Genomic DNA, 26599 nt, shown 5'->3' on the forward strand with positions numbered 1-26599 from the left:
TTTCGACAAATCAGGGCAGATAACGATATCATTCGAGATGATGGTTGGCTAGGGGCATGCTATGCGGTGAAGTTCATTTCTAAGAGTGTATAATGCAAAGTGCTGTGGCTTTCAGCTCATTTGCGTATTACTGTGTTTGGTACACGGGGCAAGGGGTTCCCTCGCAAAAGTGGAAGGAAAAAGCTGGGAGCGAAGAAAATTTCCGTGAAGCATATTGAGGTGTGTAATATAGACGGAAAATTTTGTAGTAAAAAAAAGTTGAGGTGAGGAAAATGTTTAGAAAAAGGCCGAGGTGGAGTGAGGAAAGGAACTATAAACGCGAGGTGAGAAACCTTCGCTGGCAAAAATTGAGGCGAGGGGCGGAATCAGAGAGTCACGTGAACATAGACAATACTTTTGTTTTAAAAAAAAACTTACGGGTGTTTTATGCCGGCCACAGGCGTCAATTCATCGGCCATATATAACGGGGGTGTGCATAGGCAAACTCACCGGAAGTAAACGTTTTTACTACTTGAGCAATACGACGTGAGACGACAAAATGTTTTGTTACCTTGTGCGTACACTCTTAAAAAAAAGGGTGTACTTTAACTCCTTTCCTTGCCACGTATTATAACAACCTTTTGGAGAGTACAATTACGCTCAAAAGGGTGTCTCCTCACTCCCTCAAGGGAGTAGCATAACACCTTCTCCCTGCCGGGGAGTACTATTACTCTCCAGTAGGGAGAAAGGTGCCAAGCTACTCCCTTGAGAGAGTGAGGACACCCCCTTTTGAGCGTAATTGTACTCTCCAAAAGGGTGTTATATACAGGGTGTCCCAGAAAACATGTCATTGAATTATAATAAAAGAACTACACCACCTAGAGTCATGCGGTCAATGGCATTTGTTCTTACTGGGTTTTTGCCACCTCCTCGTGTGAATGTCGTGTAGCGTAAGTTTAATTATGTAAATTTTTGCGAGCTTAAGTCGGAAATTTGCCTAATAAAGATCACTTTTTTACCCCACCAATGTGAAGAGCGTGTGTGATTTAGTGAAATTAATGATAATTGACAGGGATATTCAGGAGCTATCCCATCGGAAAAAATAGCCGAACATCATGCTCTACGGAGGTCGCACAGAATAGCGCACGATGAATTTTTCAGCGCAATCTTTGTCAGTCCGACGAAAGGAGGTTGGAAACCCAGCCCTCCCCGACATCGCAGAAAGAGATAAAACAGTCACGGCTTATCACGTCCGACTTTCGCTGGGATAATGCTTTCCCTCGCCCAATTTGAGGAACTGTTACTTTTTCGACTATCACTCTGTGGGTTGGCTTCGGAACCTCCTTTCGTCACACTGAGAAAGATTGCGCTCAAAAAGTCATCGCGCGTTATGGTCCGGTGCCCCGAAAAGCATGATATTCGGCTATTTTTTCCGATGGGATAGCTCGTGAATATCACTGTGAATTATCATTAATTTCACTAAATTAGACACGCTCTTCACATTGGTGGGGTAAAAAAAGTGATCTTTACTAGGCAAATTTCCGACTTAAGCTCGATAAAATTTACATAATTAAACTTACGTTACACGACATTCACATGAGGAGGTGGAAAAAACCCAGGAAGAACAAATGCCATTGACTGCATGACTCTAGGTGGTGTAGTTTGTTTATTATAATTCAATGACACGTTTTCTGGGACACGCTGTATGTGGCAAAAAAAAAAAAGGAGTTAAAGGACACCCTTTTTTTCAAGAGAGTATGCGAGGCGGTTCTCGAGGAAACATTTCATCAGCTGTCTGAAACTAAAACTAAACCTTCATCGTGGAAAAACAAAAGAAAAAAGCTTTTTATTTCACACACACAGGGGCACACTTGCCATGGCAGATGCGACACAACGCAGCCATATTAGTCTCGCTTTTCCCCGTATATACAGCGAAGGCGTCGATGGCCTCCTGGCAGAAACGCACACCCCTGAAAAAACCCCACACTATAACGCAAGCACATATATATCGCGCAAGCCGCCAATGAGAACTGTTGCAGCTTGTGTGAACGTCAAAAATGTCTCTCGAACAATGACAACGCTTCGAAACGTTGCCAAACACCCACACTGTTAAAACAGAACTTCACCACATAGCACGCTCCTAGCCAACCATCATCCCGAATGACAACGTTCTCGCCCCTGATTTGTTGAAAACGGGAGGAGGAGCCTATTTTGTGCCATTATGCACGGCACAAAATAGGCTCCTCCTCCCGTTTTCAACCAATCTAGGGCGAGAACATTGTCATTCGGGGTGACGGTTGGCTAGGAGCGTGCTATGTGGTGAAGTTCTGTTTTAACAGTGCAGCAAAACGTATACATACACTCCTAAAAATGAACTTCACCGCGTAGCACGCTCCTAGCCAACCATCATCTCGAATGATATAGTTAGCTGCACTGATTTGTTGAAAACGGGAGGCGTACGCCTTTTCTGTGACAATTATGAACCACATAAGTGTCACAAAAAAGGCGTACGCCTCCCGCTTTCATCAAATCAGGGCACATATAGCGATATCATTTGAGATGATGGTTGGCTAGGAGCGTGCTATGCGGTGAAGTTCATTTTTAAGAGTGTAGAAGGAACCAGTTCATGACACACCCTCAGAAATGAAGTTCGCCGCGTAGCACGCTACGCTCCAACCACTGCCACGAATGATAGGGTTATCGCTTCTGATTCGAAGAGAGAGAGAGAGAGAGAGGGGGGGGGGGGGGCGTACGCCTTTTTGTGGCAATTTGAATATATGAAAATTGCCACAAAAGGGCGTATGCCCCCTCTCTTTTCGAATCAGAAGCGATAACCCTATCATTCGTGGCAGTGGTTGGCGCGTAGCGTGCTATGCGGCGAACTTCATTTCTGCAGAAACCCCTGAAAGCACCCGACACTTGGACAGTCGCCTATACTCTAAAAACAGCACTTCACCGCGTAGCACGCTGTGGGCCAACCGTTGCCAAGAATGATAGGGTTATCGCTTCTGATTCCAAGAGAGAGATGGGCGTACGCCCTTTTGTGACTTATTTTCTGAAGCAATATAACTCCATCATTCTTTGCAACGGTTGGCCCACAGCGTGCTACGCGGTGAAGTGCGTTTTTGGAGTGTGTATAGACGAGTGCTGTGTGTGCGGTGAGTACCACGTTCAGTACAGTATGTGCACCTCATCGCCAGGGCTGAGGTGGCTCCTTTTTCTTTGGCTGTTTCCGTCGCGTTGCAGCCCGGGTCACGACACTGTCGTATGACCTTCCCGATCGGAGTCGGGACGTCGCCTCCGGGAGACGCCAGAGAGCATCGGAACTGTGGCACAGAAGGTGCCGTGACCTGTTTGTGCCTCGTCTAGCAGGCCTGCGCGACTTAGGCGGTGAACCATCCGAAACCACAAAAGCTGCGCCGACGACGCCCTCCGGTGCTGCACACGGTGCCGCACACTCCGCGTGTGAGGTGGTGGCCACCGGTTCCACTGGAGCTCTGTCGTCGAACTCGGGTCTCAAGCTACTGCATGAGCCCGACGGCCCCTCGCCGCTGGGTAACATCGGCTCTGCAAGCGCCGAAACGTCGCCATCTTCTTTGGGCACGTCAGCCGTGGGTGAGGAACGCTCGACTGCGTCCCGCTTGAACGGGTCGCCCGCTTCGACCAGCGGTACTGGCTGCACGGTGAAGGTTATATCAGCTATGTCGCTCAGCTTGTTGTCAGGCAGTGACTCTTCGGATGACTCTTCAGCAAGCCCTGGGTCGTCCTTGCCTGTGCCGGTGATGACTTCTCCGGCAGGTTTTAGCAGCTCGACCGCGTTTTCTCTCACAGACTGTGTGCCGTGCGGCACTGGCAAGTACAGACCTGTAAAGAGGGTGATGCATGGGTGATGCCTCTTGTTGTTCTCTGCTCGAACAAGTACCGAGGCATTTTTGTTCGGGGACAAGCGAGCGTCCCGCAGCTCCGAGTTTCAGCGTCAGTATAGTAACACATGGATACTATAGGGTGACAGGGGGCAAAGTATGCTTCGACAACAGACAGCGCGAAACACCTTGCCGCTCAACGTGCGCTGTACTTGTCGAAAATGTACAACGTTAGTGTTTAGGGGTGTAGTTCCGTATCGGGACCACTCGTTTTTAAAAATTACTGAAACGGTTAGGAAAGTAAATATTGCATAGAAGTGGAAGAAGATCATATACTGAATCCAAAAAATGTAAGAATTATAAAATTCTGTGGACTAGAAGTTTTTTTATATGTATTTAAACAACCCCATCTGATTAGCTTTTAGCGCAGGAGAAACACGGGAATGCTAAGCCTAACGGATTCGAAACTTGCCGTCTTGCAAAAGGTAGGGTCGTTGAAATGGGCTAAATCACCTCACTTTAGTGAGGTTAGGTTAAGTTAGGTTCTACAAATTGGGGGGGGGGTCTGCCCCCCCCCCCCAGGCACGCACTAGGCGGTGCGGGCGTCGAGACAGTGCCTCGGGTTAGGTCAGTAAGGTCCTCAGCCAAGATTGCCATCAAGAAACCGGCGATAAAATTTAAATTTTATACGTTTTACGCAATATACGAGGGACATTCCTGTTGAATTTCGTTACTAATTACTTCCTCTTTCACGTAAAAGCGTTAGATTTTTGGTTTGATTCGTTTTTCTTTAAAAAAAGCCAGTGGTCCCGATACGGAACTACACCCTCCTGCGGAATGCATTGTATAGCTTCGCTTCTTTGGTGCGTCCTAGAGTCACTAAATAAGCTACGCTTCAGAGTAGCGACACTGAGCCGCCATGTTGTTTCGGATGACCTCCAGCCCCACCTCTATTTTGGCAGTAGAAATAGATGAAGGTGAAGTTCAGCAGTGGAAGAAGACGACACTTCGAAGAGCGCTAAATGGATGGCGCTGGAGGTCATCCGAAACAACATGGCGGCACAGTGTCGCTACTCTGAAGCGTAGCTTATTTAGTGACTCTAGTGCGTCCGGACGCTTTATGTTGAATTCCAATGGCAGAGTCTGAGCAAGTGGCAGGCTCCGAAGTGGAGCGGCTTGATCTGCCCTAGAGCAAGTGATCCGAATCTGCGACTGGAACACTTCCGCACAACGTGGAGTTAGCGCTGGGTAACCTCCCTTGGTGACGGAAGAAGAAGAAGAAGAAGAAGAAGAAGCTCATGTTCCATTATAACGCCATGTTTTGCAACATCAAGGTCCTCCTAATCTCCTAACGTTGCCCTGGTAATGTCTGATTCTCGCTTCCTTCATGAAACAAAATCGCCAACGTACGACGCGAAATACTAGTCACGGCGAGGACGCGTTGCAAAGCAGCCATGTTGGCGAAATAGAGACAGGAAATAGCAAGCACGAGCGACAAGTGACACGTCACGTAGAGTTCCCGTTGAATCTGCCTATTTTGGCGGAGCAGTCTGGGTTGCTCCCTGGAGCGACCTTGGCTCGAATGCCGCTCCGAAGCTGCCATTGGAATACTCCAGAACTGTCCCCAATCTGCCAATCGAACAGACTTGCTCTCGGCGGAGCAACAAAACTTGCTCCGGAGGCGCTCTGAATCTGCCATTGGAATTCAACATTAGTAGCCCAACCGGCCTTGCTGGATGAGTTGCCGACACCTGAGTATGCGGATTCGAAGGACGCAGCCGAAGCCCTTATGCACTATAAAAACAGGCGCCCAATGATGTGCCGCTCCTGATTTAAAAAAAAAAGCCTCCCATTTTCAACAACGTACATGTAAGTTCACCGAGAATGACGCTTCGTTCGGAGCCTGTTACGCGGTCACTCAAGTCCTATAGAAGCAATCTCAGTTGGGCGATATAACTGTGATAGAAGGCAACATTGACATACCCTGAAACATCTTGGTCAGCGCACGCCAGAGGTAGGTAAGAGCGTCGACCAACCACTTCATTACTGCTCTTCGATGGCGCGAGGAATAGAAGCAGCCGTACTTCTTCTTCCTCTTCTTCTTCGTCCCACGGAGAATATGGCCATTAGCCCCAAGGGAGATCGGCTAGGGCTATGAGGATGTCCAACTGTACTGTACTATACTGGTTTTTCCTGGGTTCTCCTCAGACGCTTTCAGACATATGTCGGCACAGTTCCCCTAGAAGTCGGCCCAGGACGCACATTTCCCCAGGGCGTCAGTCGTGACGTTGCCCACATACGTGAGGCCGACAACGGCAAGCCCTTTCGCCATCACCACCACCACTATGACTTCTTCTTCTACCACAAACGAAATGGCGATTCCTTCTTCTTCTTCCAAGGAGATGATGGCCGTGAGCCATCCGATTCCTTTACGTGACCAGCGTTCGGGTAACTTCGTCTTCGTCATCTCCGCAAGGTTTATCCCTCTGTGAAGGAAGAAAAAAAAATAATAAGCGCAAAATGAAGGCGCCACCACTCGTCCATTCTGCGAAGCTTCTTTATCCGCCTTCATTTTTTTTAAATTCCGTGTTAGCGCCGCGAAGCAACTGTGGCTATGAGCGGCGTATAGACGTGGACAGATGGAGAGAGGACAGCAGGAAGGAGTGGGGGGACAGGGGGATTAGTATGCGTCCTGGGCCGACTTCAGGGGGAACTGTGCCGACATTCGTCTGGAAAGTCTTCGGCAAACCCAGGGAAAACCTGAGACAGCACAGCCGGTGACAGGATTCGAACCCGTGTCACCTCCCAGTCCCGGCGTGGAAAGCGATCACTCTAACCACTATGCCAACGGGAGCTGGTTTTATCCGCCTTCAAATCCCCAGACAGCACAGCCGCTTTCAGACGCTTCTGACGTATGACTTCCCTTTCAGACTTCCCTTAGAAGTCGGCGCAGGACGCATATTCCCCCAGGGCGTAAGTCGCGACGTTGCCCACCTCAGTGAGGCCGACAACGGCGAGCCCCTTTTACCACCACCACCACCACCACCACCACCATCACCACCAGGTGAAGGCGGTGGGTGCTGATGGAACTGCATGCTCGCTTAGACGAGCAAAGACACGACTACCGAAGGGGGAGGGGGGGAATTGTGCGTCCTTGGCCGACTTCACGGGGAACTGGAGCGTATGAGGAAAATCACCCAGACTATATAGAGTCACTACTCACACAAGGAGTCACGTGGTCACAACTCGCCGTCCATGTTGAGTGACCCCCGTATACAAAACCGGTTTCCCCGGGTTGCGAGCTGTCTGGACAGCGCGTTGTTCGCCATCGGAGAAGGGGCGAGATTGGCGTCCCGTTGCTAGGCGACGCAGCCGCTATGGACTCAAGATGGCGGGTTCGCTCGCCGACGTCGCTCAGTGTCGCTATACTGTGCTCCTTATTTAGTGACTCTAGCCCAGACAGCATAGCCGGAGAACGGATCCGAACACAGGTCACTTCCCAGTCCCGACATGGAATGCCATCTGTAACGACCCTGCCCTCAGCTTCATCAACATGGGCATCACCGCAAGTCTCATGGGTATCGTCAGTGTGCCACGAGGAAGGTGGAACACTTGGTGGCGATAAAAGCATGACCTACTACTATACTAGAGACCTGGACATCCGCAATGCTCCCAGCACCGGGGTAGTAGTTCTGGCAATCGCCGCTTGGCTATGGGATTTGGCGCTAGCTCGCACTATTCGTTACCACGTGACTTGTCGAAACCGCGGCGATGTATGGTAGGCTGTGTTGACAACGACGAAGCAGTATAAGAGAGATAATAGCGCGTGCTTAGCAACAGCCTGTGTATCCCTGCGTAGCAGACTAAAGGCGCTGGCAAGAGTGATTCTGTCTCCCCAATAATGCTATGTGGCGCCTGCCGCGGTCACTAACGTAACTAACCCGTGACCCGTCTCTCCCATAGGGGATCGCCAGCTGTCCAGGTCTCTAGTATAGAGTAGGTCGTGGATAAAATTAACCGGCGTCTGGCAAGCCTGGTTTTTCTGCTCCGGCTTTTGATGTTGCTGCCTCAGGGCTTTGATTAAACGTCTCAACACCTCTTTGTAGAGGTTGTCGTCATGCTTACCCTGGAGGATCACTACACATCATCGTAGCCAGTGATAGCGATCTGACCCATCACATTACGCGCACGATTCCCAAGTGCTTTGTCTTGGGTATGGTCTACAAGTCTGAGACCATATAGTCGAAACAAACCACATGGAAATCGTTCGTGCAATGGGATCGATCAAGTCGCTGTCAAATACTGAATAGGCTTTCTCCTTGTTTCACTAATGCCCTGTAGCCCTCTCTCTTTTTGCAGCACTCTTGATGGTGCCTTTAGAGCTTTTGGTGAACAACTTCTCAGAGTGCTGCCATGCATATGCCTTTATCTTATCTTATCAGCCTTTATCTTGTGCACATGAGGGTGGCTTTATGATCGCACTTTACGCTTTGATGTCGTAAGAGGTTTACGCTGCATAGACACTATGCAAACTGTATATGTACAATGCCTTTCACGGCAGGTTCCAGCAGTGATGGCCAGTAGTTAACAACATGTAGTTAAACTACCTGATTGTAGTTAAAAAGTAGTTATCAACTTCTTCCAGAAATGTAGTGGCAACTACTAGTTAAACTACTATTTCAAGTAGTTAACTACAGTATATAGCTAGGTCACTGCAGGCGCCAACTACTTCCGATTTTGCCGCAAGCTTTACGGCACGATTGTGCTTCCGACTTTTACCTTGAGCTGCTTGTTTGATGAGAACGGAGGTGCAGAGCAATTGTGCCATGCATGTGTACTATGTCTTCACTTTTATCAATGCTTGTGATTCATATTTAGGTGTCCAAGAACACTATAGAATGGGATTGGTGTTGATGGACAAAGTTAGGTACGTAGTTGTAGATGTAGTTAAAATACATTGCAGTAGTTAAAGAAGTAGTTTTAACTACCTCCCCTGAAAAGTGATTGAACTACTAGTTAAACTACTCCATCGCGAAGTAGTTATTAGTTATAGTTAAACTAGTGTAGAAGTAGTGAGTGGCCATATCACTGGTTCCAGTGGACGCCGCCTTGACTTCTACTCGCGTTTGCTTTCCGGGTTGTTTCAAGGCGGTTACATTGTGGGCGTTGCAACCTTACTTAGCAGACGACACCATTTCAGTATCTGACTACCTTGTTTCGAGCTTGTTCTTGTGGGCGTTGCAACCTTACTTAGCAGACGACACCATTTCAGTATCTGACTACCTTGTTTCGAGCTTGTTCTTGTGGGCGTTGCAACCTTACTTAGCAGACGACACCATTTCAGTATCTGACTACCTTGTTTCGAGCTTGTTCTTGTGGGCGTTGCAACCTTACTTAGCAGACGACACCATTTCAGTATCTGACTACCTTGTTTCGAGCTTGTTCTTGTTGCTACAGTCTATTGACCTGTTTCTTCGGGCCAGGTGGCGCGAGCGAGCAGCAATCAACATCAGCGCCCCAAAACTACGCAACGCGCGCGGTAGTTTAGCAGACGACGCGGCACTTTCAAATACATGGTCTCGAGTTGTACGCACTTGGCCAGATGCACCGCTTTTTCCGTGGGTTTCCCACATGTTTTGTAGTTTTCCTTGGCGCGATGCCGCTTGAAACACGATGCGGAACCCGCTGATGAAACTACCTACTATTTGAATCAGTGGCCGCTTGGGCCCGAAATGGCGCTGCGTAAACTTCGCTGCAACAGCCCTATTGCCTCTCGCAACAACCGTAACCATAAAAATAAACAAGTAAACTATACACGCTTAAAAATGAACTTCACCGCATAGCACGCTCCTAGCCAACCATTATCTCGAATGATATCGTTATCTGCCCTGATTTGTTGAAAACACGGGGCGTACGCCTTTTCTGTGACAATTATGAACAGCATAAGTGTCACAGAAATGGCGTACGCCCCCCGTTTTCAACAAATCAGGGCAGATAACGATATCATTCGAGATAATGGTTGGCTAGGAGCGTGCTATGAGGTGAAGTTCATTTTTAAGAGTGTAGGAGACAGAGAACGAAGCAACCACCTAAAAAAAACACAAGAAGTAAAAAACTTGCTAGACAGCATCAAGGGAATTATTAGGAAATTGCGAGGACGTATACAAAGTTTGGAACGTTATATCTAGCATCGCGTTTTTCTTTCTTCTTCTCTTTTTTTTTTTTTTTACAACACTATCTAAACGTACTCCCGCTGTCTTCCTCCTCTCCTACCGGTCGGAACGCCAATCAGCTGGCAAAGAAGCTCCCGCGTTTTTTTTTTTTACGAGTCCCAATTTTGACAAACGAACCTGAAACGCTGCCCCTATCATCAACTTCCTCCTCTTGCTTGATGTGTGGGCTGAGGTGGGAAGCAAACTCCCCGTCTGCAGTGGTGCTTCCGGTTTTTGTTCGCTACCCACTGCGTCACATCCTGAAAAGGGATGAATAGGGACTACTGAATAGTGGCATCCAATATATACGCCACGCGCGGCGATATACGGAAGCTGTCTTGACGGAAGTTGATAGTGGCAGTGTGCAATTCTCCTGCGCGGCTTCAACGCTTAAGGTATTGGGATGCGGAAAATTGGCAGCGCCGATAGGTGGTTATGCCGCAGGTGACACTGAAGGCTTTCAATACTACGGTATCATCAACACAGCTATTTGTGTGCGGTTTAGGAACTTGTTCGTTCATAAGGATAAAAGATTCCCCGCCGGATTCCCATATAGACTATGGCTCGTGCCTTGACAGGGGCGTTTATTATACCAATGAGGCGTATCCGGGTGGCAGGGGTTGGAAGTAATACTATTTTTCGTATGCTGTTCATAATTGTCACAAAAAAGGCGTACGCCTCCCGTTTTCAACAAATCAGGGCCGATAACGATATCATTCGAGATGATGGTTGGCTTGGAGCGTGCTATGCGGTGAAGTTCATTTTTAAGAGTGTAGCTGACGTAGAGGGACCCCTATAGAAACACCTAAACTCTTTCATAGGTTCCGTAAATGATGTTGATGACGTGTATAGAGTACGCCGCAAGTAGCGCTGCGCCGTGTCCGGAGCGGGAAATGCGATGTCGCGGCTGATGTGCTACGTCACGCTGATCTGATTACGTCACGCCAGGAGATCAGATTACGTCACGCCGCAGCGCTCGTGGTGGGTTTTAAGCGAGTTTCTGTAAACTCGATTGGCAGCGTTGAGCGAAAATAGTTTCACGGTGGCTCCTGATTAGCGCTGTGAAGAAATTAAGTCGCTGTAATTAGGAGTAATTAGTTACTGTAGCTAAATACATTCCAAAATACATTTCATTTCATTTTACCCGTAACTTTTACTGAAGGGGCAGTTACCCTACTGTCTGCCGTGTTTTGACGATTGTTTTATAAATGTCTATCAGCAGTATTGTCTCTCACCAAGGCTGAGTCTTATCTGCTGCGAGGTCGTCTTATAGCTACTGGTCTTGCACAAGTTCAATGGTAATTGAAGACTGCCCAACCGGAGTGCTTTCTTGATTCTATTCAGGTGCTCTATACTTCCTGCAAAACAGATTCGTCAAATAAATATTTCTATCGTCTATAGTTCATTGTGTATGACGTAATGATCTGGCCACTTTAAAAGGGACACCAGCTCAAGTACCTCAAAGATTAACTCAATTACTTTCTGGGTCACGTAACTCCTCTTCTGAGACTCTGACTGCATATGGTGTTTCGAGCTAGGCAATTTCCGGGTAGGAATACGTGATCACGCGGGTGTCTCGCGACGTGAAATCCCGAATTATCAATTTCCGTCATACTGTACTCCGATTGTGCCATCGAGAGAAAAAAAAAGTGAGACTGTCACCGAACGCATATTCGATCACGGAACAGCGATCAAATGTGGTTCCGTAACCGTGCGTTCCGAAATTCACTCCAAAAATACCGATATCGTCCCCCAGAAAAGAACGTAAGTAACGTATTTAAAAAAAAACAAAAAAAGAAATCTCTTCGCGTAACCCTTTGGAAAAAGACGAGCTCATCTTTCGCGAATTGAATCCACACATCCATCGCCGAAAAAAAACGAACCTCGCGCTCAGCCAAACAACAATGGGGAGCCATTTGATTCGCAAACAGCGAGAGCTTGCTGCTGCCGCCGCCGCTGCTGCAACTGGGCTGGAAAAAGCTTCCCTTGATTCCCTGTCGAAGCCGATTTGGGCGCCATGGCTGGATTTATTAGCGAGCGCCGGAAACACGCCGAGGAAGGGTATCATCCATCACCCAACCCTCTTGCACGTATAGTGTTTCTCCATGTCCCGACTGCAAGTGGGATAATATAGGAATTATCGGCCCGGCGAAACTGTTGGGGGGTTTCGCTCTTTGCGGTGGTAAATGGAACCGTCTCATATACGGAAGGCGGGGCTTTTATAGAAATAGCCGGTGGCAAAAATATGGATTTTTCGCGTTAATTTTATTAACGCGGGGTGTTATTTTGTAAACTTACTATTGAGGGTGTGAAAACCTTAAGCATTCGGGGTTGAAGTACCGTATTTTCACGCGTATTTGCCGCGGCTTATGCGCGATTTTGTTTTCTCACGGGCGCCCTGCGGCTTATCCACCGGTGCGGCTTATCTGATGACTATTTTTTCCTGGTATTTTCCCCATACGCCGATTTTAACGAAAGGGTCGACAGTGTCTCTGGAACAGCACTGCCCTGCCGATGCACGAACAGTGCGTAACAGGGACGGGTCCACATTCGAGTAGATTGATCTTCCTGGTGCATTCCCCCAAGTGGTTTAAAGAAAGTGGTGACAGTGATTCACGTCTTCTGGAAGATCACTGACCCATCAGTCCACGAAAAACACCCGACAAGGGCACAATCCGATCTTGGTAGAACTCCAGAACTGATCTCCTCTGTTGGACACTGTGCCGATCCCGGAGTATGGACCACATGGTTTATGGACTTCTCTATGGTCTCCTTTGTCGCACAAATCAGTCGTCTCGTATTGCCCCGCGGCTTATCTGCGGGTGCGGCTTATCTGCCAGAAAATTTTCAAAACGTCCCAAAAAACGCGTCCTGCGGCTTATCTGCGGTGCGGCTTATACGCGTGAAATTACGGTATACTCTTAAAAAAAGGGGTGTACTTTAACTCCTTTTTCTTGCCACATATATCGCTCCCTCAAAAAGGAGTATCCTCACTCCCACAGGGGAGTAACATTACTCCTTTACCGAGTGATGTAAGTACTCTCCAGTACGGAGTAAGGGAGTAATGTTACTCCCCTGTGGGAGTGAGGATACTCCTTTTTGAGATTAATTGTACTCTCCAATGGGGAGTGATATATGTGGCAAGAAAAAAAGGAGTTAAAGCACACCCTTTTTTTTAAGGGTGTAGAAAGAAGAATTTGGTGGCCATTGCAAAAGAGACCACAACTTTCGATAAGGTATCGTCACAGTTCCCTCGAAGTCGACCCAGGAGTCGCATTAAGGCCCCCTGTGTGTTCCACTCCTTTCTATATACTCTCTATTTGTGCAGGTCTGTGCATGGCTCCTAACTACAGTTCATTCGCGGTATAAACGAGGAAATAAGTGGATAAGATAAGAAATGAAAGATAAAAGACCGGCTTCGAAACTGCCGGTCACACAACACGCTTTTCCATAGGCGAGAGTCCGAAGGTCACGAGGTACTACATCACGTGATTCCTGGTCAGTACCGATTCCGGGGAGAGATATCGGTTGGATTCGAGCTTAAACCGAAAACTCGGGACATTTAGAAATTCCGCACAATAATTCCAGAATGTCGGCTACGTCATCTTTCGGCATCTTGCATCTTGAGCTTTCTTTTCGTTATCAGGCAATAGACGAGTAATAAATTGCGGTAGTTAATGAGCGCATTAATTTTTGCGTCACGAGGTCTCCCGCGATCAACCGCGAAACGATGTAACGCTGAGAACGCAGCCATCGCCGTATATGTAGGACACACGTATCGTATAGAGAATAATAAGGACCGCCAGAGAGCATCCGCGACAATGACTCAACTCGGCTTCAATCGCCCCCTTTTAAAAGAGCGCTATAAAGGAACGGGACAAAAACATAAAGCAATTTAGTTGGCACATCATTACGCGGAGTCTGGTGGCAGTAAATGCAAATGTTTCCAGCAATAATACGAGCCCATTTAATTTTTGCGCCCACTGTCTGAGCTGACGAAACACAGCGCGGCTGCAACCCCGGGCACGTGCAGAGCCAGAGGGCGATAGCGTTGCCGGAAAAAGAGGGGGAACTTCTCCGGGAGATGGAGCCTGATAAGAGTTGATTATTTTCCATTATCACGGTCGCGTGTCATCGTGATCGTGGCGACTTCCAGAGATGACAGGACTTTCCGAAACGGGGACCTGCGTTTGTGCACGTTGGATGTCATCGTGGTATATGTGGGGTGTGTTGTGATTCTTCGTTACTCGTTGGATTCAGCTGGAGGGGGGGGGGGGGGTCTTTTTTTTACGCTTTCTTTTTGGCAGCGTATTCTTTTTTATTTATTTATTTTTATTTATAAAATACTACAAACCCTGAAAGGGTCCCAGTAGGAGGGGCACAGAAAGTCCAAAATAATTTACAACAGGACACATATGTCACATCATGTAACTGCGTTCAAGCCTTTCACAAATGCCGTGACAGAGCGGTGTGAGACCTGAGCAGATGACAGAGAATTCCATTCTTCGACGGTTCGAGGAAAGAACGAATATTTAAAGCAGTCAGTCCTGGACTGGAATGGTTTGAGTGTGCGCTGATGGCTTAGCCGTGTTGATCTGGGTGCGTGTGGAGTGATATAGTCCTGATGATTGATTCGAAATTGACCATTGAGTAAATGAAAAAGAAACTGGAGCCTATGAGTCTTTCTACGCTCTTCCAGCTCTTTTGAGAGCGTTTTGCAAGGATGGTAGGACATGGTATAGCTAGGACATAGAAAGAGGTAACACGGTTCTATCGAAGAACGTATATATAGTAGAACGATCGAAACAAAACCCTCAGGTCGAACCGAGGTTGTTCTTGTACAGTCTCTGTTGAAAATATGGGCGGCACCCAACCTTAGGTTTCTGCTTCAATCCCCGGATTGGTAGATCTTCCACTTTCCGATCGTAAAAGGATGCAAGCTAGCTGTTGCGAAAGCCGATAAGGGTTACATGTCCTTGCGCCTGATCGCGCCGGTTCTTTCCTTTTCCTTTTTCCTTTTCCTTTATTATCAATTTAAATGCAAATACAATGCAGGGACATGCCAAAAAGCTGCTTTGCTGGTTCTGCTGGTTCTGCTCAGATAAAAGCCATGCCATGGTTGCGGGCATCATGGGCGCCGCCATTTTTATGGTCACGTGGACGTTAACGCTCGCAACGACGTTTGGATCGGCACGCTGTGGTCGAGCGCTATTTGGCAGGCCACCCCTCTCCTCTACCGGGATGCTGTACATCCGTCGTAGTACACCCTTAAAAATGAACTTCACCACATAGCACGCTCCTAGCCAACCATCATATCGAATGATATCGTTATCGGCCCCGATTTGTTGAAAACTGGAGGCGTACGCCTCCAGTTTTCAACACAAACTTGGGAGTGATCTTCTGAAGATCTTCTGAAGATCACTCCCAAGTTTTTCCCTACGTAATGGTGTCCTCTACAAAGAAAACCACGCACCACAAGGCGCTACCTGACTTCTCGTTGTGCCTGGGGACCCATGCTCATCGAGATTCTTCAATCCTGCCACGACGAACCGTCATCTGGGGCGGATTACTGGCCATTGCATCGGTGCGTCGGCCTAACGTGGCAACGCCCACCGTCGGGCAAGCGCGCGCTGCCGACGCACGATCTGAAGTGGTCAGTAAGGCCACCGTCGTCCGCTGGATAGGCGAGCCTCGCCGGCGCGAGGAGTAATGACGCTACTCTCGGTGGCAGACTCAAGTCTGTCAAGCAAAAAGCCTAAATTTGACGACATTAACTTACTTTGTATTTACCTCTAACAAATATAAATTGTGTTACCGCGTGGAAAGAAACCTTCTTGCACATACTTCGCTAGATGAGCACGTAATACACGAATCAGCCAATGCGAATGCAGTGCGGTATCGTCTGCTGCCGTCGCTGGCTCGAAGGGAATCCTTCGGCGCTCGGAGGTGTCTCTTTTTCTTTTCACTCTACACATGTGTTGAGAATTAGTTTCGTATTTTATTTTAGCATCACATTCGTAGAAGACGAGGACGGTGATCTGTGCACTATACGGCGCGTGGAAGATTGCTATACTGACGAGGATAAAGTTATTTGGTGGACTTACGGTGTGCTTGCTGACCTTGTCGAGTGATCTCGTCCTCCTTTTTAGTTCTACAACTAAACTAAGCAGTGATTCGGGTAACAGCTCACGACTACACAGCCTGCTGGGGCTTCCAGAGAGTTGCCGGCTACAACAAGCAGCCAAGCTCAAAGTGTGCGGAGCGGAGGCAGATGTCGACGGAGGAGGAGGCAGGTGCCACCATTAATGTCCACCAACACCTTGAAGAACGAAGGAGAATCATGAAACAACAACGGTGGACCGCAGGAAGCATTGATCGCCTATGCCAAGTATGCCCAATGAAAGAGTTACTAACAATACGGATAATAAAATATGTGCTGGCTCATTCCCGCAGGCACTGGCTCCAATATCACAATATTTTGCGCACAAGCTTCTGCAGAAAAGGCATACAAATGAATAGCGCTAGTATTGCTAGTTTTTTTTTTACTGCTGTGTCCAAATATTTCATAAATAAAGAAATGTCATGCTTGTGCAAGACAGGGTTAATTTCACAATGGTGGGTTACATACACACGAACTCAGCTAATGCGGGTATATAACATTCCCTATATGGGGAACACTCGATGTCATGTCAATGTTTCCATATACATCCTGTATGTGTATACACGAGGCTTTGGACAGTCGGAAGAAGGAAACAAACTGCTCGTCCGACAACGACGTGAAGACATCCTTGTGAGCACGAAATGTCCTCGTTGACTGCACTGAAGTGGCTACTTGGTCTTCTAGAAACCCGTACACAAGCACCATTTTCAACGACGAACATCGCAGCGTTTTGCGTCGGCTGACCTCCTCGCCCAATGGCTACGAACGCCACACACCCGGCGATGGTGGCAGGCTGCGAGTAAGGTCACTTCTTCCTTCTCACGACGAAGCGGGTCACGTGCAGCACGCGTTACTATGGAGACGACGCTACGCTACGCACCGACAAGTGGCCAGTAATCCGCCCCAGGTCATTTGGGATACAGCCGTTGGGATACAACGTGTTTACCGTCAACATGCCTAAGAAAACAAACACGCGACTAGCACTGTCATCGGCCGAATTGGCGCGGCCGTCTCTGAAGAGTGACTACGAAATACAAAATTGTGATGCTACAGGATCGGCTGTTTGGGTAAAACCGGGTGACACTACCAAGCAAGCTCGTCGGCGACCAGCAGTGAACTCACGGCCCCCTGAGCACGAGCATGCAGCTTCTTACACCATACAGGTGCATCAACTTGAAAGAAAAGAAAGAATTTAGGCTTCGGCTGCAGCATTGGTAGAAGAAGAAGAAGAAGAAGAAGATGTCACAAAGATTCGCGCTATGCGCCACTGCGGAGAAAGACGAAGAAGAAGAAGAAAAAACCAGTGCTTGAAGATGCTTCCACTATGGCAACCGAAGCCTTGCTTCCACCAGCCGCTTTGTTCCAGCTTGCAACAGTCTAGTGCATTGGTGCCAGCTGAAGTGAACCCGAAGAAGTCGCACCACAACACCATTAACCTTTGTGACCTCGACGGCCAGACAGAGGAAGAGAAAAAGGAAGGAAGCACACAGTGGGCCCCAGCTGTACGTCCCAGTGAGACTCCAACAAGCCCCTACTTCTCTCCACGATGGGTGGAAGATTTCAAGGAGCCCTTAACATTCTTAGAAGAGGACAAGCTCGCCCAAATTAAAAAACAGCATATGTGCCAGAAACTGAGGGCCCAGAGTGAAAACGAACGTGAAGTGGTGCAAGAAGACCTTGCTCCTTGTGTACCTCTAGAGGACGTTCCCGCGCTAGAAGCTCTGCCTAAGCTCACCTCGGAGGTGGAAGCGGTGATCGACAATGCGCTCTCTCCAACCCCTCCAGATGAAGTGTTAGCCAGCGGATTTCGCTTGACCGTCACTCGCCGCGACACGGAAACCCTCGCGGGGCTCAATTGGCTGAACGACGAGGTCATCAACTTCTACCTGAACATACTCGTCGAGCGAGGCCGCACACGTAACTTTCCCAGCGTGTACGCCTTCAGTACGTTCTTCTATCCCAAGCTCGTAGCTGGTGGACATGTTGCGCTGAGACGGTGGACGAGGAAAGTGGACATTTTCTCGCACAACCTGGTTTTGGTTCCTGTGCACTTGGGAGCACATTGGTGCCTGGCGGTCATTGATTTCCGCAGCAAAACGATCCAGTATTACGATTCGATGGGGGGATCTAACCAGGAATGCCTGAAGGCTCTGCGTGACTACTTGAAGGACGAAAGCTTGGACAAGCGTCAAGCGAATCTGGACATGAGTGAATGGACACTGGAAACTGTTAAGGGGGTGCCGCAGCAGATGAACGGAAGTGATTGTGGGATGTTTGCGCTTAAATATGCGGAATCCATTACTCGCGATGCGAAGATCACTTTCAGTCAGATGGACATACCCTATTTCCGCAGGATAATGGTCTATGAAATTTTGACGAAGAGACTTCTCTGACCCGTTACTGTACTGTATTTGTCCGTCCATTATACATTTGTTTGTCTCTGAGCACACTGCGTGTATTTTTGTTGGGGCTCGCTGTTGCTTTCTCATTGGTCGGAGCTACACCACACTACAGAATCTTTCAAGTGACGGGACGTCGTGGCACGGCTGAAGCAGTCGATATTTTTTGTAACCGTTTGCATTATTATTTTGCACCTCCACCAGAAATGTCACGAAGCGAAATGGGCCGGCGAGTCGTCGAATAAACAGCAAACGGTTTATTGAACTACTTGGTAGCAAAAGCAACCCAGAGTAATAGCCCTCTGAACACAACTGAGTCCAAAGCATGAATGCTCCAGCCTGCGCTCTAAAAACTGAACTTCACCGCATAGCACGCTCTGCGCCAACCATTGCCACGAATGATAGGGTTATCACTTTAGATTCGAGGAGAGAGGGAGGCGTACGCCTTTCTGTGTCAATTATCATATATCCAAATTGACACAAAAAGGCGTACGCCTCCCGCTCTCCTCGAATCAGAAGCGATAGCCCTATCATTCGTGGCAATGGTTGGCGCAGAGCGTGCTATGCGGTGAAGTTCAGTTTTTAGAGTGTGGAGCGCACAGGCATTCAAGCGTCGCGCCGAAAAGTCTAGAAACAGCCCGTGCGTTTGCCAGAGAGCAGGCGATGTGTCTAGAAGCTTCTTGCTGCTTCTTCAGCATGCGCCGGGATGAGATGTACACTGTTAGAATAGAACTTCACCACATAGCACGCTCCTAGCCAACCACCATACCGAATAATATTCTGTGTCATGATTCGTTCAAAACAGGGGGAGGAGCCTATCTGGGACAAGCATAATGTGTCCCAGATAGGCACCTCCTCCCATTTTCAGGAAATAAGGACGCAGAATGATATCATTCGGTATGGTGGTTGGCTAGGAGCGTGCTATGTGGTGAAGTTCTGTTTTAACAGTGTACCGTTTCGTGCCTGCCCTGAAAGTTTCTCGAAGGTGATTCGTGGCAATATCGTTCGAGACGATGGTTGGCTAGGAGCGTGCTATGCGGTGAAGTTCATTTCTAAGAGTGTACACTCTTAAAACAGATGGTGGTGGTGATGGTGAAAGGGCTTGCCGTTGTCGGCCTCACGTATGTGGGCAACGTCACGACTGACGCCCTGGGGAAATGTGCGTCCTGGGCCGACTTCTAGGGGAACTGTGCCGACATGTGTCTGAAAGCGTCTGAGGAAAACCCAGGAAAAACCCCAGACAGCACAGCCGGCACCGGGATTCGAACCCGGATACCTCCTAGTCTCGCCCAGTCCTAAAAACAGAACTTCACCGCATAGCACGTAGTGCACCAATCATTGCCGTGAACGATCGCATTTCATTCGAGGAGAGAGGGAGGCGTACGCCCTTTGTGGAAATTACCATATACCTAAATTGCCGCAAAAAGGCGTACGCCCCCTCTCTCCTCGAATCAGAAGCGATAACCTTATCATTCGTGGCAATGGTTGGCGCACAGCGTGCTATGCGGCGAAGTTCTGTGTTTAGAGTGCACACTCTTAAAAATTAACTTCACCGCATAGCACGCTCCTAGCCAACCATCATCTCGAATGATATCGTTATCTGCCCCGATTTGTTGAAAACGGGAGGCGTACGCCTTGCTTGTGACAATTATGAACAGCATAAGTATCACAAAAAAGGCGTACTCCTCCCGTTTTCAACAAATCAAAGCAGATAACGATATCATTCGAGATGATGGTTGGCTGGGAGCGTGCTATGCAGTGAAGTTCATTTTTAAGAGTGGAGGTACCACCATTTTTCGGTCGCGTGACTTCGTTCCTGCATTCAGTTCTTCCGGCAGTTTCCTGCGAGCGTATATAGCCCGATTTTATAAACGCTTTTTTTTTTTTTTTTTTTTTTGCCGGTGCAAATTATGCATTCTTGCTCGACATGCCACGCTTATTCTTCCGAAATGTGAACGCATCAACAAAAGTGAGTGCGTCCTTCAGACGACGTCCATCCATCCCCCATCGAGTGCGGAAGGAGCCACGGATATCCGTCGTGTCCCTTTGTGTTAGTGCTAAAGTCGAGGATATTTTTGTAAAGCCCATGATAAATGGCTTTGGAAGATGCGCCTCCATCGACAGCCCTTTTAAATATATGACCACGGCTTTCTTCTGCTCAGGACGACAACCTGTCGCCATGAGTTACTTTTCATTCTCTCTCTTTCTCTCTCTCTCTTACACACATGCATGTATGTCGTTCTTGCGACTAGAATGCGACGTTTCGCAACAGGATGTCCCTACAAAACATGCTTCTCAAAGTGCTGTAAGAAAGAAAGAAAGGCGTTGGGGTGGGAGGTATACACTTATACACTCTAAAAAGAGCACTTCACCGCATAGCACGATGTGTGCCAAACCGTTGCCGTGAATGATACACTCTTAAAAATGAACTTCACCGCATAGCACGCTCCGAGCCAACCATCATCTCGAGTGATATCGTTATCTGCCCTGATTTGTTGAAAACGGGAGGAGTACGCCTTTTTTGTGACACTTATGCTGTTCATAATTGTCACAGAAAAGGCGTACGCCCCCCGTTTTCAACAAATCAGGGCAGATAACGATATCGTTCGAGATGATGGTTGGCTAGGAGCGTGCTATGCGGTGAAGTTCATTTTTAAGAATGTAGGGTTATCGCTTCTGATCCGAAGATAGAGGGGGGCGTACGCTTTTTTTGTGGGAATTTTCATATATCCAAATTGCCACAAAAAGGCGTACGCCCACCTCTCTCTTCGAATCAGAAGCGACCACCACGTCATTCGGGGCAATGTTTGGCGCACAGCGTGCTATGCAATCAAGTGCTGCTTTTAGAGTGTAGTTCGTTCTAAAATTATACGTTCTTTATTCGCAAAAGGAACGAGAAAAAACAAGTCCCCGCTGATATTTCCCGTAACGATGACTCCATTAGCACTTTCGTCTAAGGTTTTTTTTTTTTTTTCGAGTTTTCCGGCCGATACTTTCCGAACACAGTTGCCCCATGAAGTCGGCCCTGTGTCTCTCACTCCTCTCTTCATCCGTAACCACAGCTCGTATAGACACAGTTGCTTCGCAGTGCAGAATTTAAAAAAAAAATGGCGCTCTCCGCTTATCGCGAACAGAAGAGCGGTCATCCATCCTAGCGGACAATCAGTGTGTTGTCACCGGAACGAAGGAAGACAGAGCCGTTAATGTTCTCGTTAATTGGATGCGCGGTTGTTTGAGCTGCCAATGGAGGGAACCATCCGGCCAGCAATGAATGGCATTGATTTCCTTCCAGTTAATTGGCAGCCATCCATCAACGAAACCAAATCGATCGCGGAGCACATTATGGAGTTCGCCCGACTGCCATGTTCCGCGGAAGGTCACCAGACTCTGGTAGACGACAATATTTGGCCGACTTACCGTAATTTCGCGCGTATATTAGCCGCGGCTTATGCGCGATTTTTTTTTTTCTCTCACGGGCGCCCTGCGGCTTATCCACCGGTGCGGCTTATCTGATGACTACTTTTTCGTGGTATTTTTCGTATACGCCGCGGTTTTAACAAGTGTCTCTGGAACGGCACTGCCCTGGCCGATGCACGAACAGTGCGTAACAGGGACGGGTCCACATTCGAGTAGATTCATCTTCCTGGTGTATTCCCCCAAGTGGTGACAGTGATTCACGTCTTCTGGAAGACCACTGACCCGTCAGTCCACGAAAAACGCCCAACGAGGGTACAATCGGATCTCGGTAGAACTCCAGAACTGACCTCCTTTGTTGTACACTATGCCGACACCGGAGTATGGACCACAGGGTTTATGGCCTTCTCTATATGGTCTCCTTTGTCGCACAAATCAGCCGTATCGTATTCACCGCGGCTTATCTGCGGGTGCGGTTTATCTGCTAGAAAATTTTCAGAACGTTCCTAAAAACGCGTCCTGCGGCTTATCTGCGGTGCGACTTATACGCGTGAAATTACGGTACTCCATTACGACGCAAACTGCGTGAGCACGATGCTAACGATACATTCTAGAAATGATACCGGCCTCAGTGGTGATGTCTTACTACGTATGCCCGCCAGCCGAAAAGTAAAGGCCTTCACTCTTAAAAATGAACTTCACCACATAGCACGCTCCTAGCCAACCATCACCCCGAATGACAACGTTCTCGCCCTAGATTTGTTGAAAACGGGAGGAGGAGCCTATTTTGTGCCGTGCATAATGGGAACAAAATAGGCTCCTCCTCCCGTTTTCAGCAAATCAGGGGCGAGAACGTTGTCATTCGGGATGATGGTTGGCTAGGAGCGTGCTATGTGGTGAAGTTCATTTTTAAGAGTGTGGAGATCGGGCAGATCTGCAGGCGGTATGCAGATCTGGCGTTTACTTAGTCAAGGCTGCCGTTTTCTCGGAAGAAGTCATCACCTGGGTCAGGACATGGTCTCCTATGTAGCGCTTCGTAACCTGAACGATATACCTGCCTTTTGGTGCGCTTAGAGATCAACAACGGACCGTGGAGGGATGGGCAAATCTCTGCTCCGTCGAAGGAGGAGCGGGTATATAGTCCCCATCTTGAAACTGCACTGTTAAAACAGAACTTCACCACATAGCACGCTCCTAACCAACCATCATACTGAATGATATCATTCTGTGTCATGATTTGTTCAAAACAGGGGGAGGCGCCTATCTGGGACAAGATAATCTGTCCCAGATGGGCGCCTCCCGCCTGTTTTGAACAAATCATGACACAGAATGATATCATTCAGTATGATGGTTGGTTAGGAGCGTGCTATGTGGTGAAGTTCTGTTTTAACAGTGTGGGAACAACCCTCTGATCTGGCGTCTTTCCAGCTATACCTGTCGGCCTTACCAGCTGTCGGGGCAAGGTCCTTCACTCTTAAAAATGAACTTCACCGTAAAGCACGCCCCTATCCAACCAACATCTCGAATGATATCGTTACCTGCCCTGATTTGTTGAAAACGGGGGCGTACGCCTTTTTTGTGACAATTATGAACAGCATAAGTGTCACAAAAAAGGCGTACGCCTACCGTTTTGAACAAATCAAGGGACATAGCGATATCATTCGAGATGATGGTTGGCTAGGAGCGTGCTATGTGGTGAAGTTCATTTTTAAGAGTGTTGGGCGGGGATGATACTGCATAGGCCTGAATTTCAATTGAATAATGGCATCTGAAAAAAAAAAGAAAGAAAGAAAGGCACAAGCAGTGGGATTCAAACCCGCGCCCTTCACACCTTCCCACAATGGACGAGTTCAGAAAATCCCAGAGTGCTTAGCGTCGCTTTGAACTGTGGGAGTTTACTAATACGAAAGAAACGGGTGACCCCCAAACTGTTCGTTCCGATTTCTCCCCTACCGGTCCATTGCCCACGACGTGTCAAGGTCAGCGAAAGCGAAATGTGAAGGATTATGCTTCGCTCCCCCGCTCAGCAAGCGCCCAGGATGCAATGCGTGCGCAAAGAGCACTGGGAATTTACTGAACTCGTCTAATGGTAGCATCTCTGACCGGAAAGCGGAGGGTGCGGGCTCGAATCCCACTGCCTGGTGCCTTTTCTTCAACTTCAATTCAAGTATGCAACTGTTCGTCCTCCTGTGTTTCACTGCCTCGCCTATACTACTACGTCATACACTCTTAAAAATGAACTTCGTCACATAGCACGCTCCTACACTCTTAAAAATGAACTTCACCACATAGCACGCTCCTAGCCAACCATCATCCCGAATGACAACGTTCTCGCCCCTGATTTGTTGAAAACGGGAGGAGGAGCCTATTTTGTGCCGTGCATAATGGGAACAAAATAGGCTCCTCCTCCCGTTTTCAACAAATCTAGGGCGAGAACGTTGTCAATCGGGGTGATGGTTGGCTAGGAGCGTGCTATGTGGTGAAGTTCATTTTTAAGAGTGTAGCCAACCATCATCCCGGGTGATATCGTTCCCTTCCTTGATTTGTTGAAAACGGGAGGCGTACGCCTTTTTGTGACACTTATGCAGAAATGTTAATTGTCACAAAAAGGCGTACGCCTCCCGTTTTCCACAAACCATGTGAGAGAACGATGTCGCTCGGGATGATGGTTGGCTTGGAGCGTGCTATATGGTGAAGTTCATTTTTAAGAGTGTATGACGTAAGAGTGAGTTCCTGGGTTTTCTTCAGACGCTTTCAGACGTATGTCGGCACAGTTCCCTTAGAAGTCGGCCCAGGACGCACATTCCCCCAGGGCGTCAGTCGTGACGTTGCCCACCTACGTGAGGCCGACAACGGCAAGCCCTTTCACCACCCACCACCACCACCACCACCATCATTTTTAAGAGTGTAGGCTCGAGTGTTTGCTTGAGAGAAGGTACGCCTTCCCCCAGGAAATGTCAGGTTTCGGAGGGCACCGTAGTTCCATGGATTCAGTGTCATGCTGTTGAAGAAGTGAAAGCACGAAGGAAAATAGTGATGATGACCGTCTTCTTGGACATCAAGCGGGCGTATGACACCGTACTCTTCATGCATTGCTCTAATCCCGGGGGCCTCGGAAATCACAGGCAATGGCTTTCTGACTTCCTCAGTCAAAGGAAATTCTCTGTCAGAACAGACGAGGGTGAGAAGATTGCTGTATACCGCAGTGTGTTCCTCAAGGAAGCGTCTTTAAGCTCTGTATTATATTTAATCTTGTCACGACTGACGTAAAAAAAAAAAAAAAGTCTTCCGATGGAAGGTAAACCTCTCCATTTACGCGGATGATGTGTTTGTGTCTATAGACAGTCGTGAAGTCCCGGCCGGGCGATTCAACATCACCTGCATCAACGTGCATTAGGCGCCATCAGCAACAACTTCTTGCATGCCGGGATGGATATCTCAACTGTATAAGACACTGTCCTTCCTTTTACCCGAAGAGAGGTGCGTCCTCAGGGTTGCGGAAGTTGCCACTCCGGAGTTGGAATGATTCCGGAATGATTCCAGATTTATCCCCCCCCCCCCCCCCCGGTGGCTGCTGGGCTAGCCATCAGTACGGTTACCGGTCCCTTTTCTTTTATTGATGGGATTAACGGAATGGAATGGAGTTGCCAAGCCCATTCCAGGAGTGGGAATTGGCCATACCTTTTCATTCCGAGGAATTGAAAGGAATTGAATTATTGCAACTCTCCATTCCTCGGAATGGGAATGGGTGGCCCCATTCCGCAACGCTGGGGCGTATATAGGTTCCAACTCCGGGTATATGCGGTTTGTCCCCTCCGACAAGTCAGATATACCACAGGTTCCTCGGAGTCGTCTTATAGACCGGAACCTCCCACGGAGATTTCAAAGGCCTGGCAGCGCAGGGGAAATGTGATCCGCCATTTCGCCGACGCGTTGGGGCTGCACCGAGCGGGATCTTCTTGTACTATACACAAAACTCTTCTCCGTGGCTCAATGTTATACAGCTTGCCCGTCTTGCATGGTCTATATCACCCACGTCTGAACAGAAGCTTCGATGCACAGTGGACCGCAGCATGCGTACATGCCTTCGAGTTCAGCGCAGCGCTGTGAGACGCGGATGGTGATCTATATTTTTCTTAAGCCTATCTAAATTATGGAACAATCATTCACACCTTTAAAGGTGTAATAACGTGCATGGCGCACGCCTTTTTTGGTGTAATTTTCGTAACACCATAATGGAGCACGGTTTCGCACAAATTTTCTTTACTCGAGTGTTGTCTGTCCTCCAAAAATTCAGTCTTGCAACATCTCAACATTGTTCAACAGTATTGTAGACACTTGCGCGTGCTCGATTATCGATAGCGATGCATATATGCATTAGCTCGTACCTACGATATCCAAGACATAATGAAAGCAAGATTTGCACTGACACTTGATCTTTGGTAATGCTTTCCAAATTTTATAAAATATCATCCTGGAGATGCAATGTTACGCAACCTGGTTGAATGTTCATAGCGCACACCTTTAAAGGTGTGAAAAAGTTTACAGTGCACCCGTGGTATTGCCACAGGT

General features: G+C 48.2%; 2 protein-coding genes and 1 long non-coding RNA gene across 3 annotated transcripts in view; 2 read left to right on the plus strand and 1 right to left on the minus strand.

Moving 5' to 3' along the window:
- The window catches only part of LOC135396746 (homeobox protein MSX-2-like), a 42257-nt gene that overhangs the window by 9139 nt on the left and 6519 nt on the right, over positions 1 to 26599 (plus strand). The gene's annotated exons all lie outside the window — the stretch shown is intronic.
- LOC135396739 (uncharacterized) lies at positions 1798 to 3758 on the minus strand. The gene is made up of 2 exons (XR_010423515.1): positions 3169 to 3758; positions 1798 to 1949 (listed from the first exon to the last, which is right to left on the minus strand). It is a non-coding gene; the product is annotated as an uncharacterized LOC135396739 (long non-coding RNA).
- Positions 17528 to 18672, plus strand: LOC135401753 (sentrin-specific protease 1-like). The gene has a single exon (XM_064634324.1). The coding sequence runs from the start codon at positions 17528 to 17530 to the stop codon at positions 18605 to 18607; it is 1080 nt and encodes a 359-aa protein (XP_064490394.1). The 3' UTR covers positions 18608 to 18672.

This window comes from Ornithodoros turicata, chromosome 1, assembly GCF_037126465.1.
Source record: "Ornithodoros turicata isolate Travis chromosome 1, ASM3712646v1, whole genome shotgun sequence".
NCBI lineage: Eukaryota > Metazoa > Arthropoda > Arachnida > Ixodida > Argasidae > Ornithodoros > Ornithodoros turicata.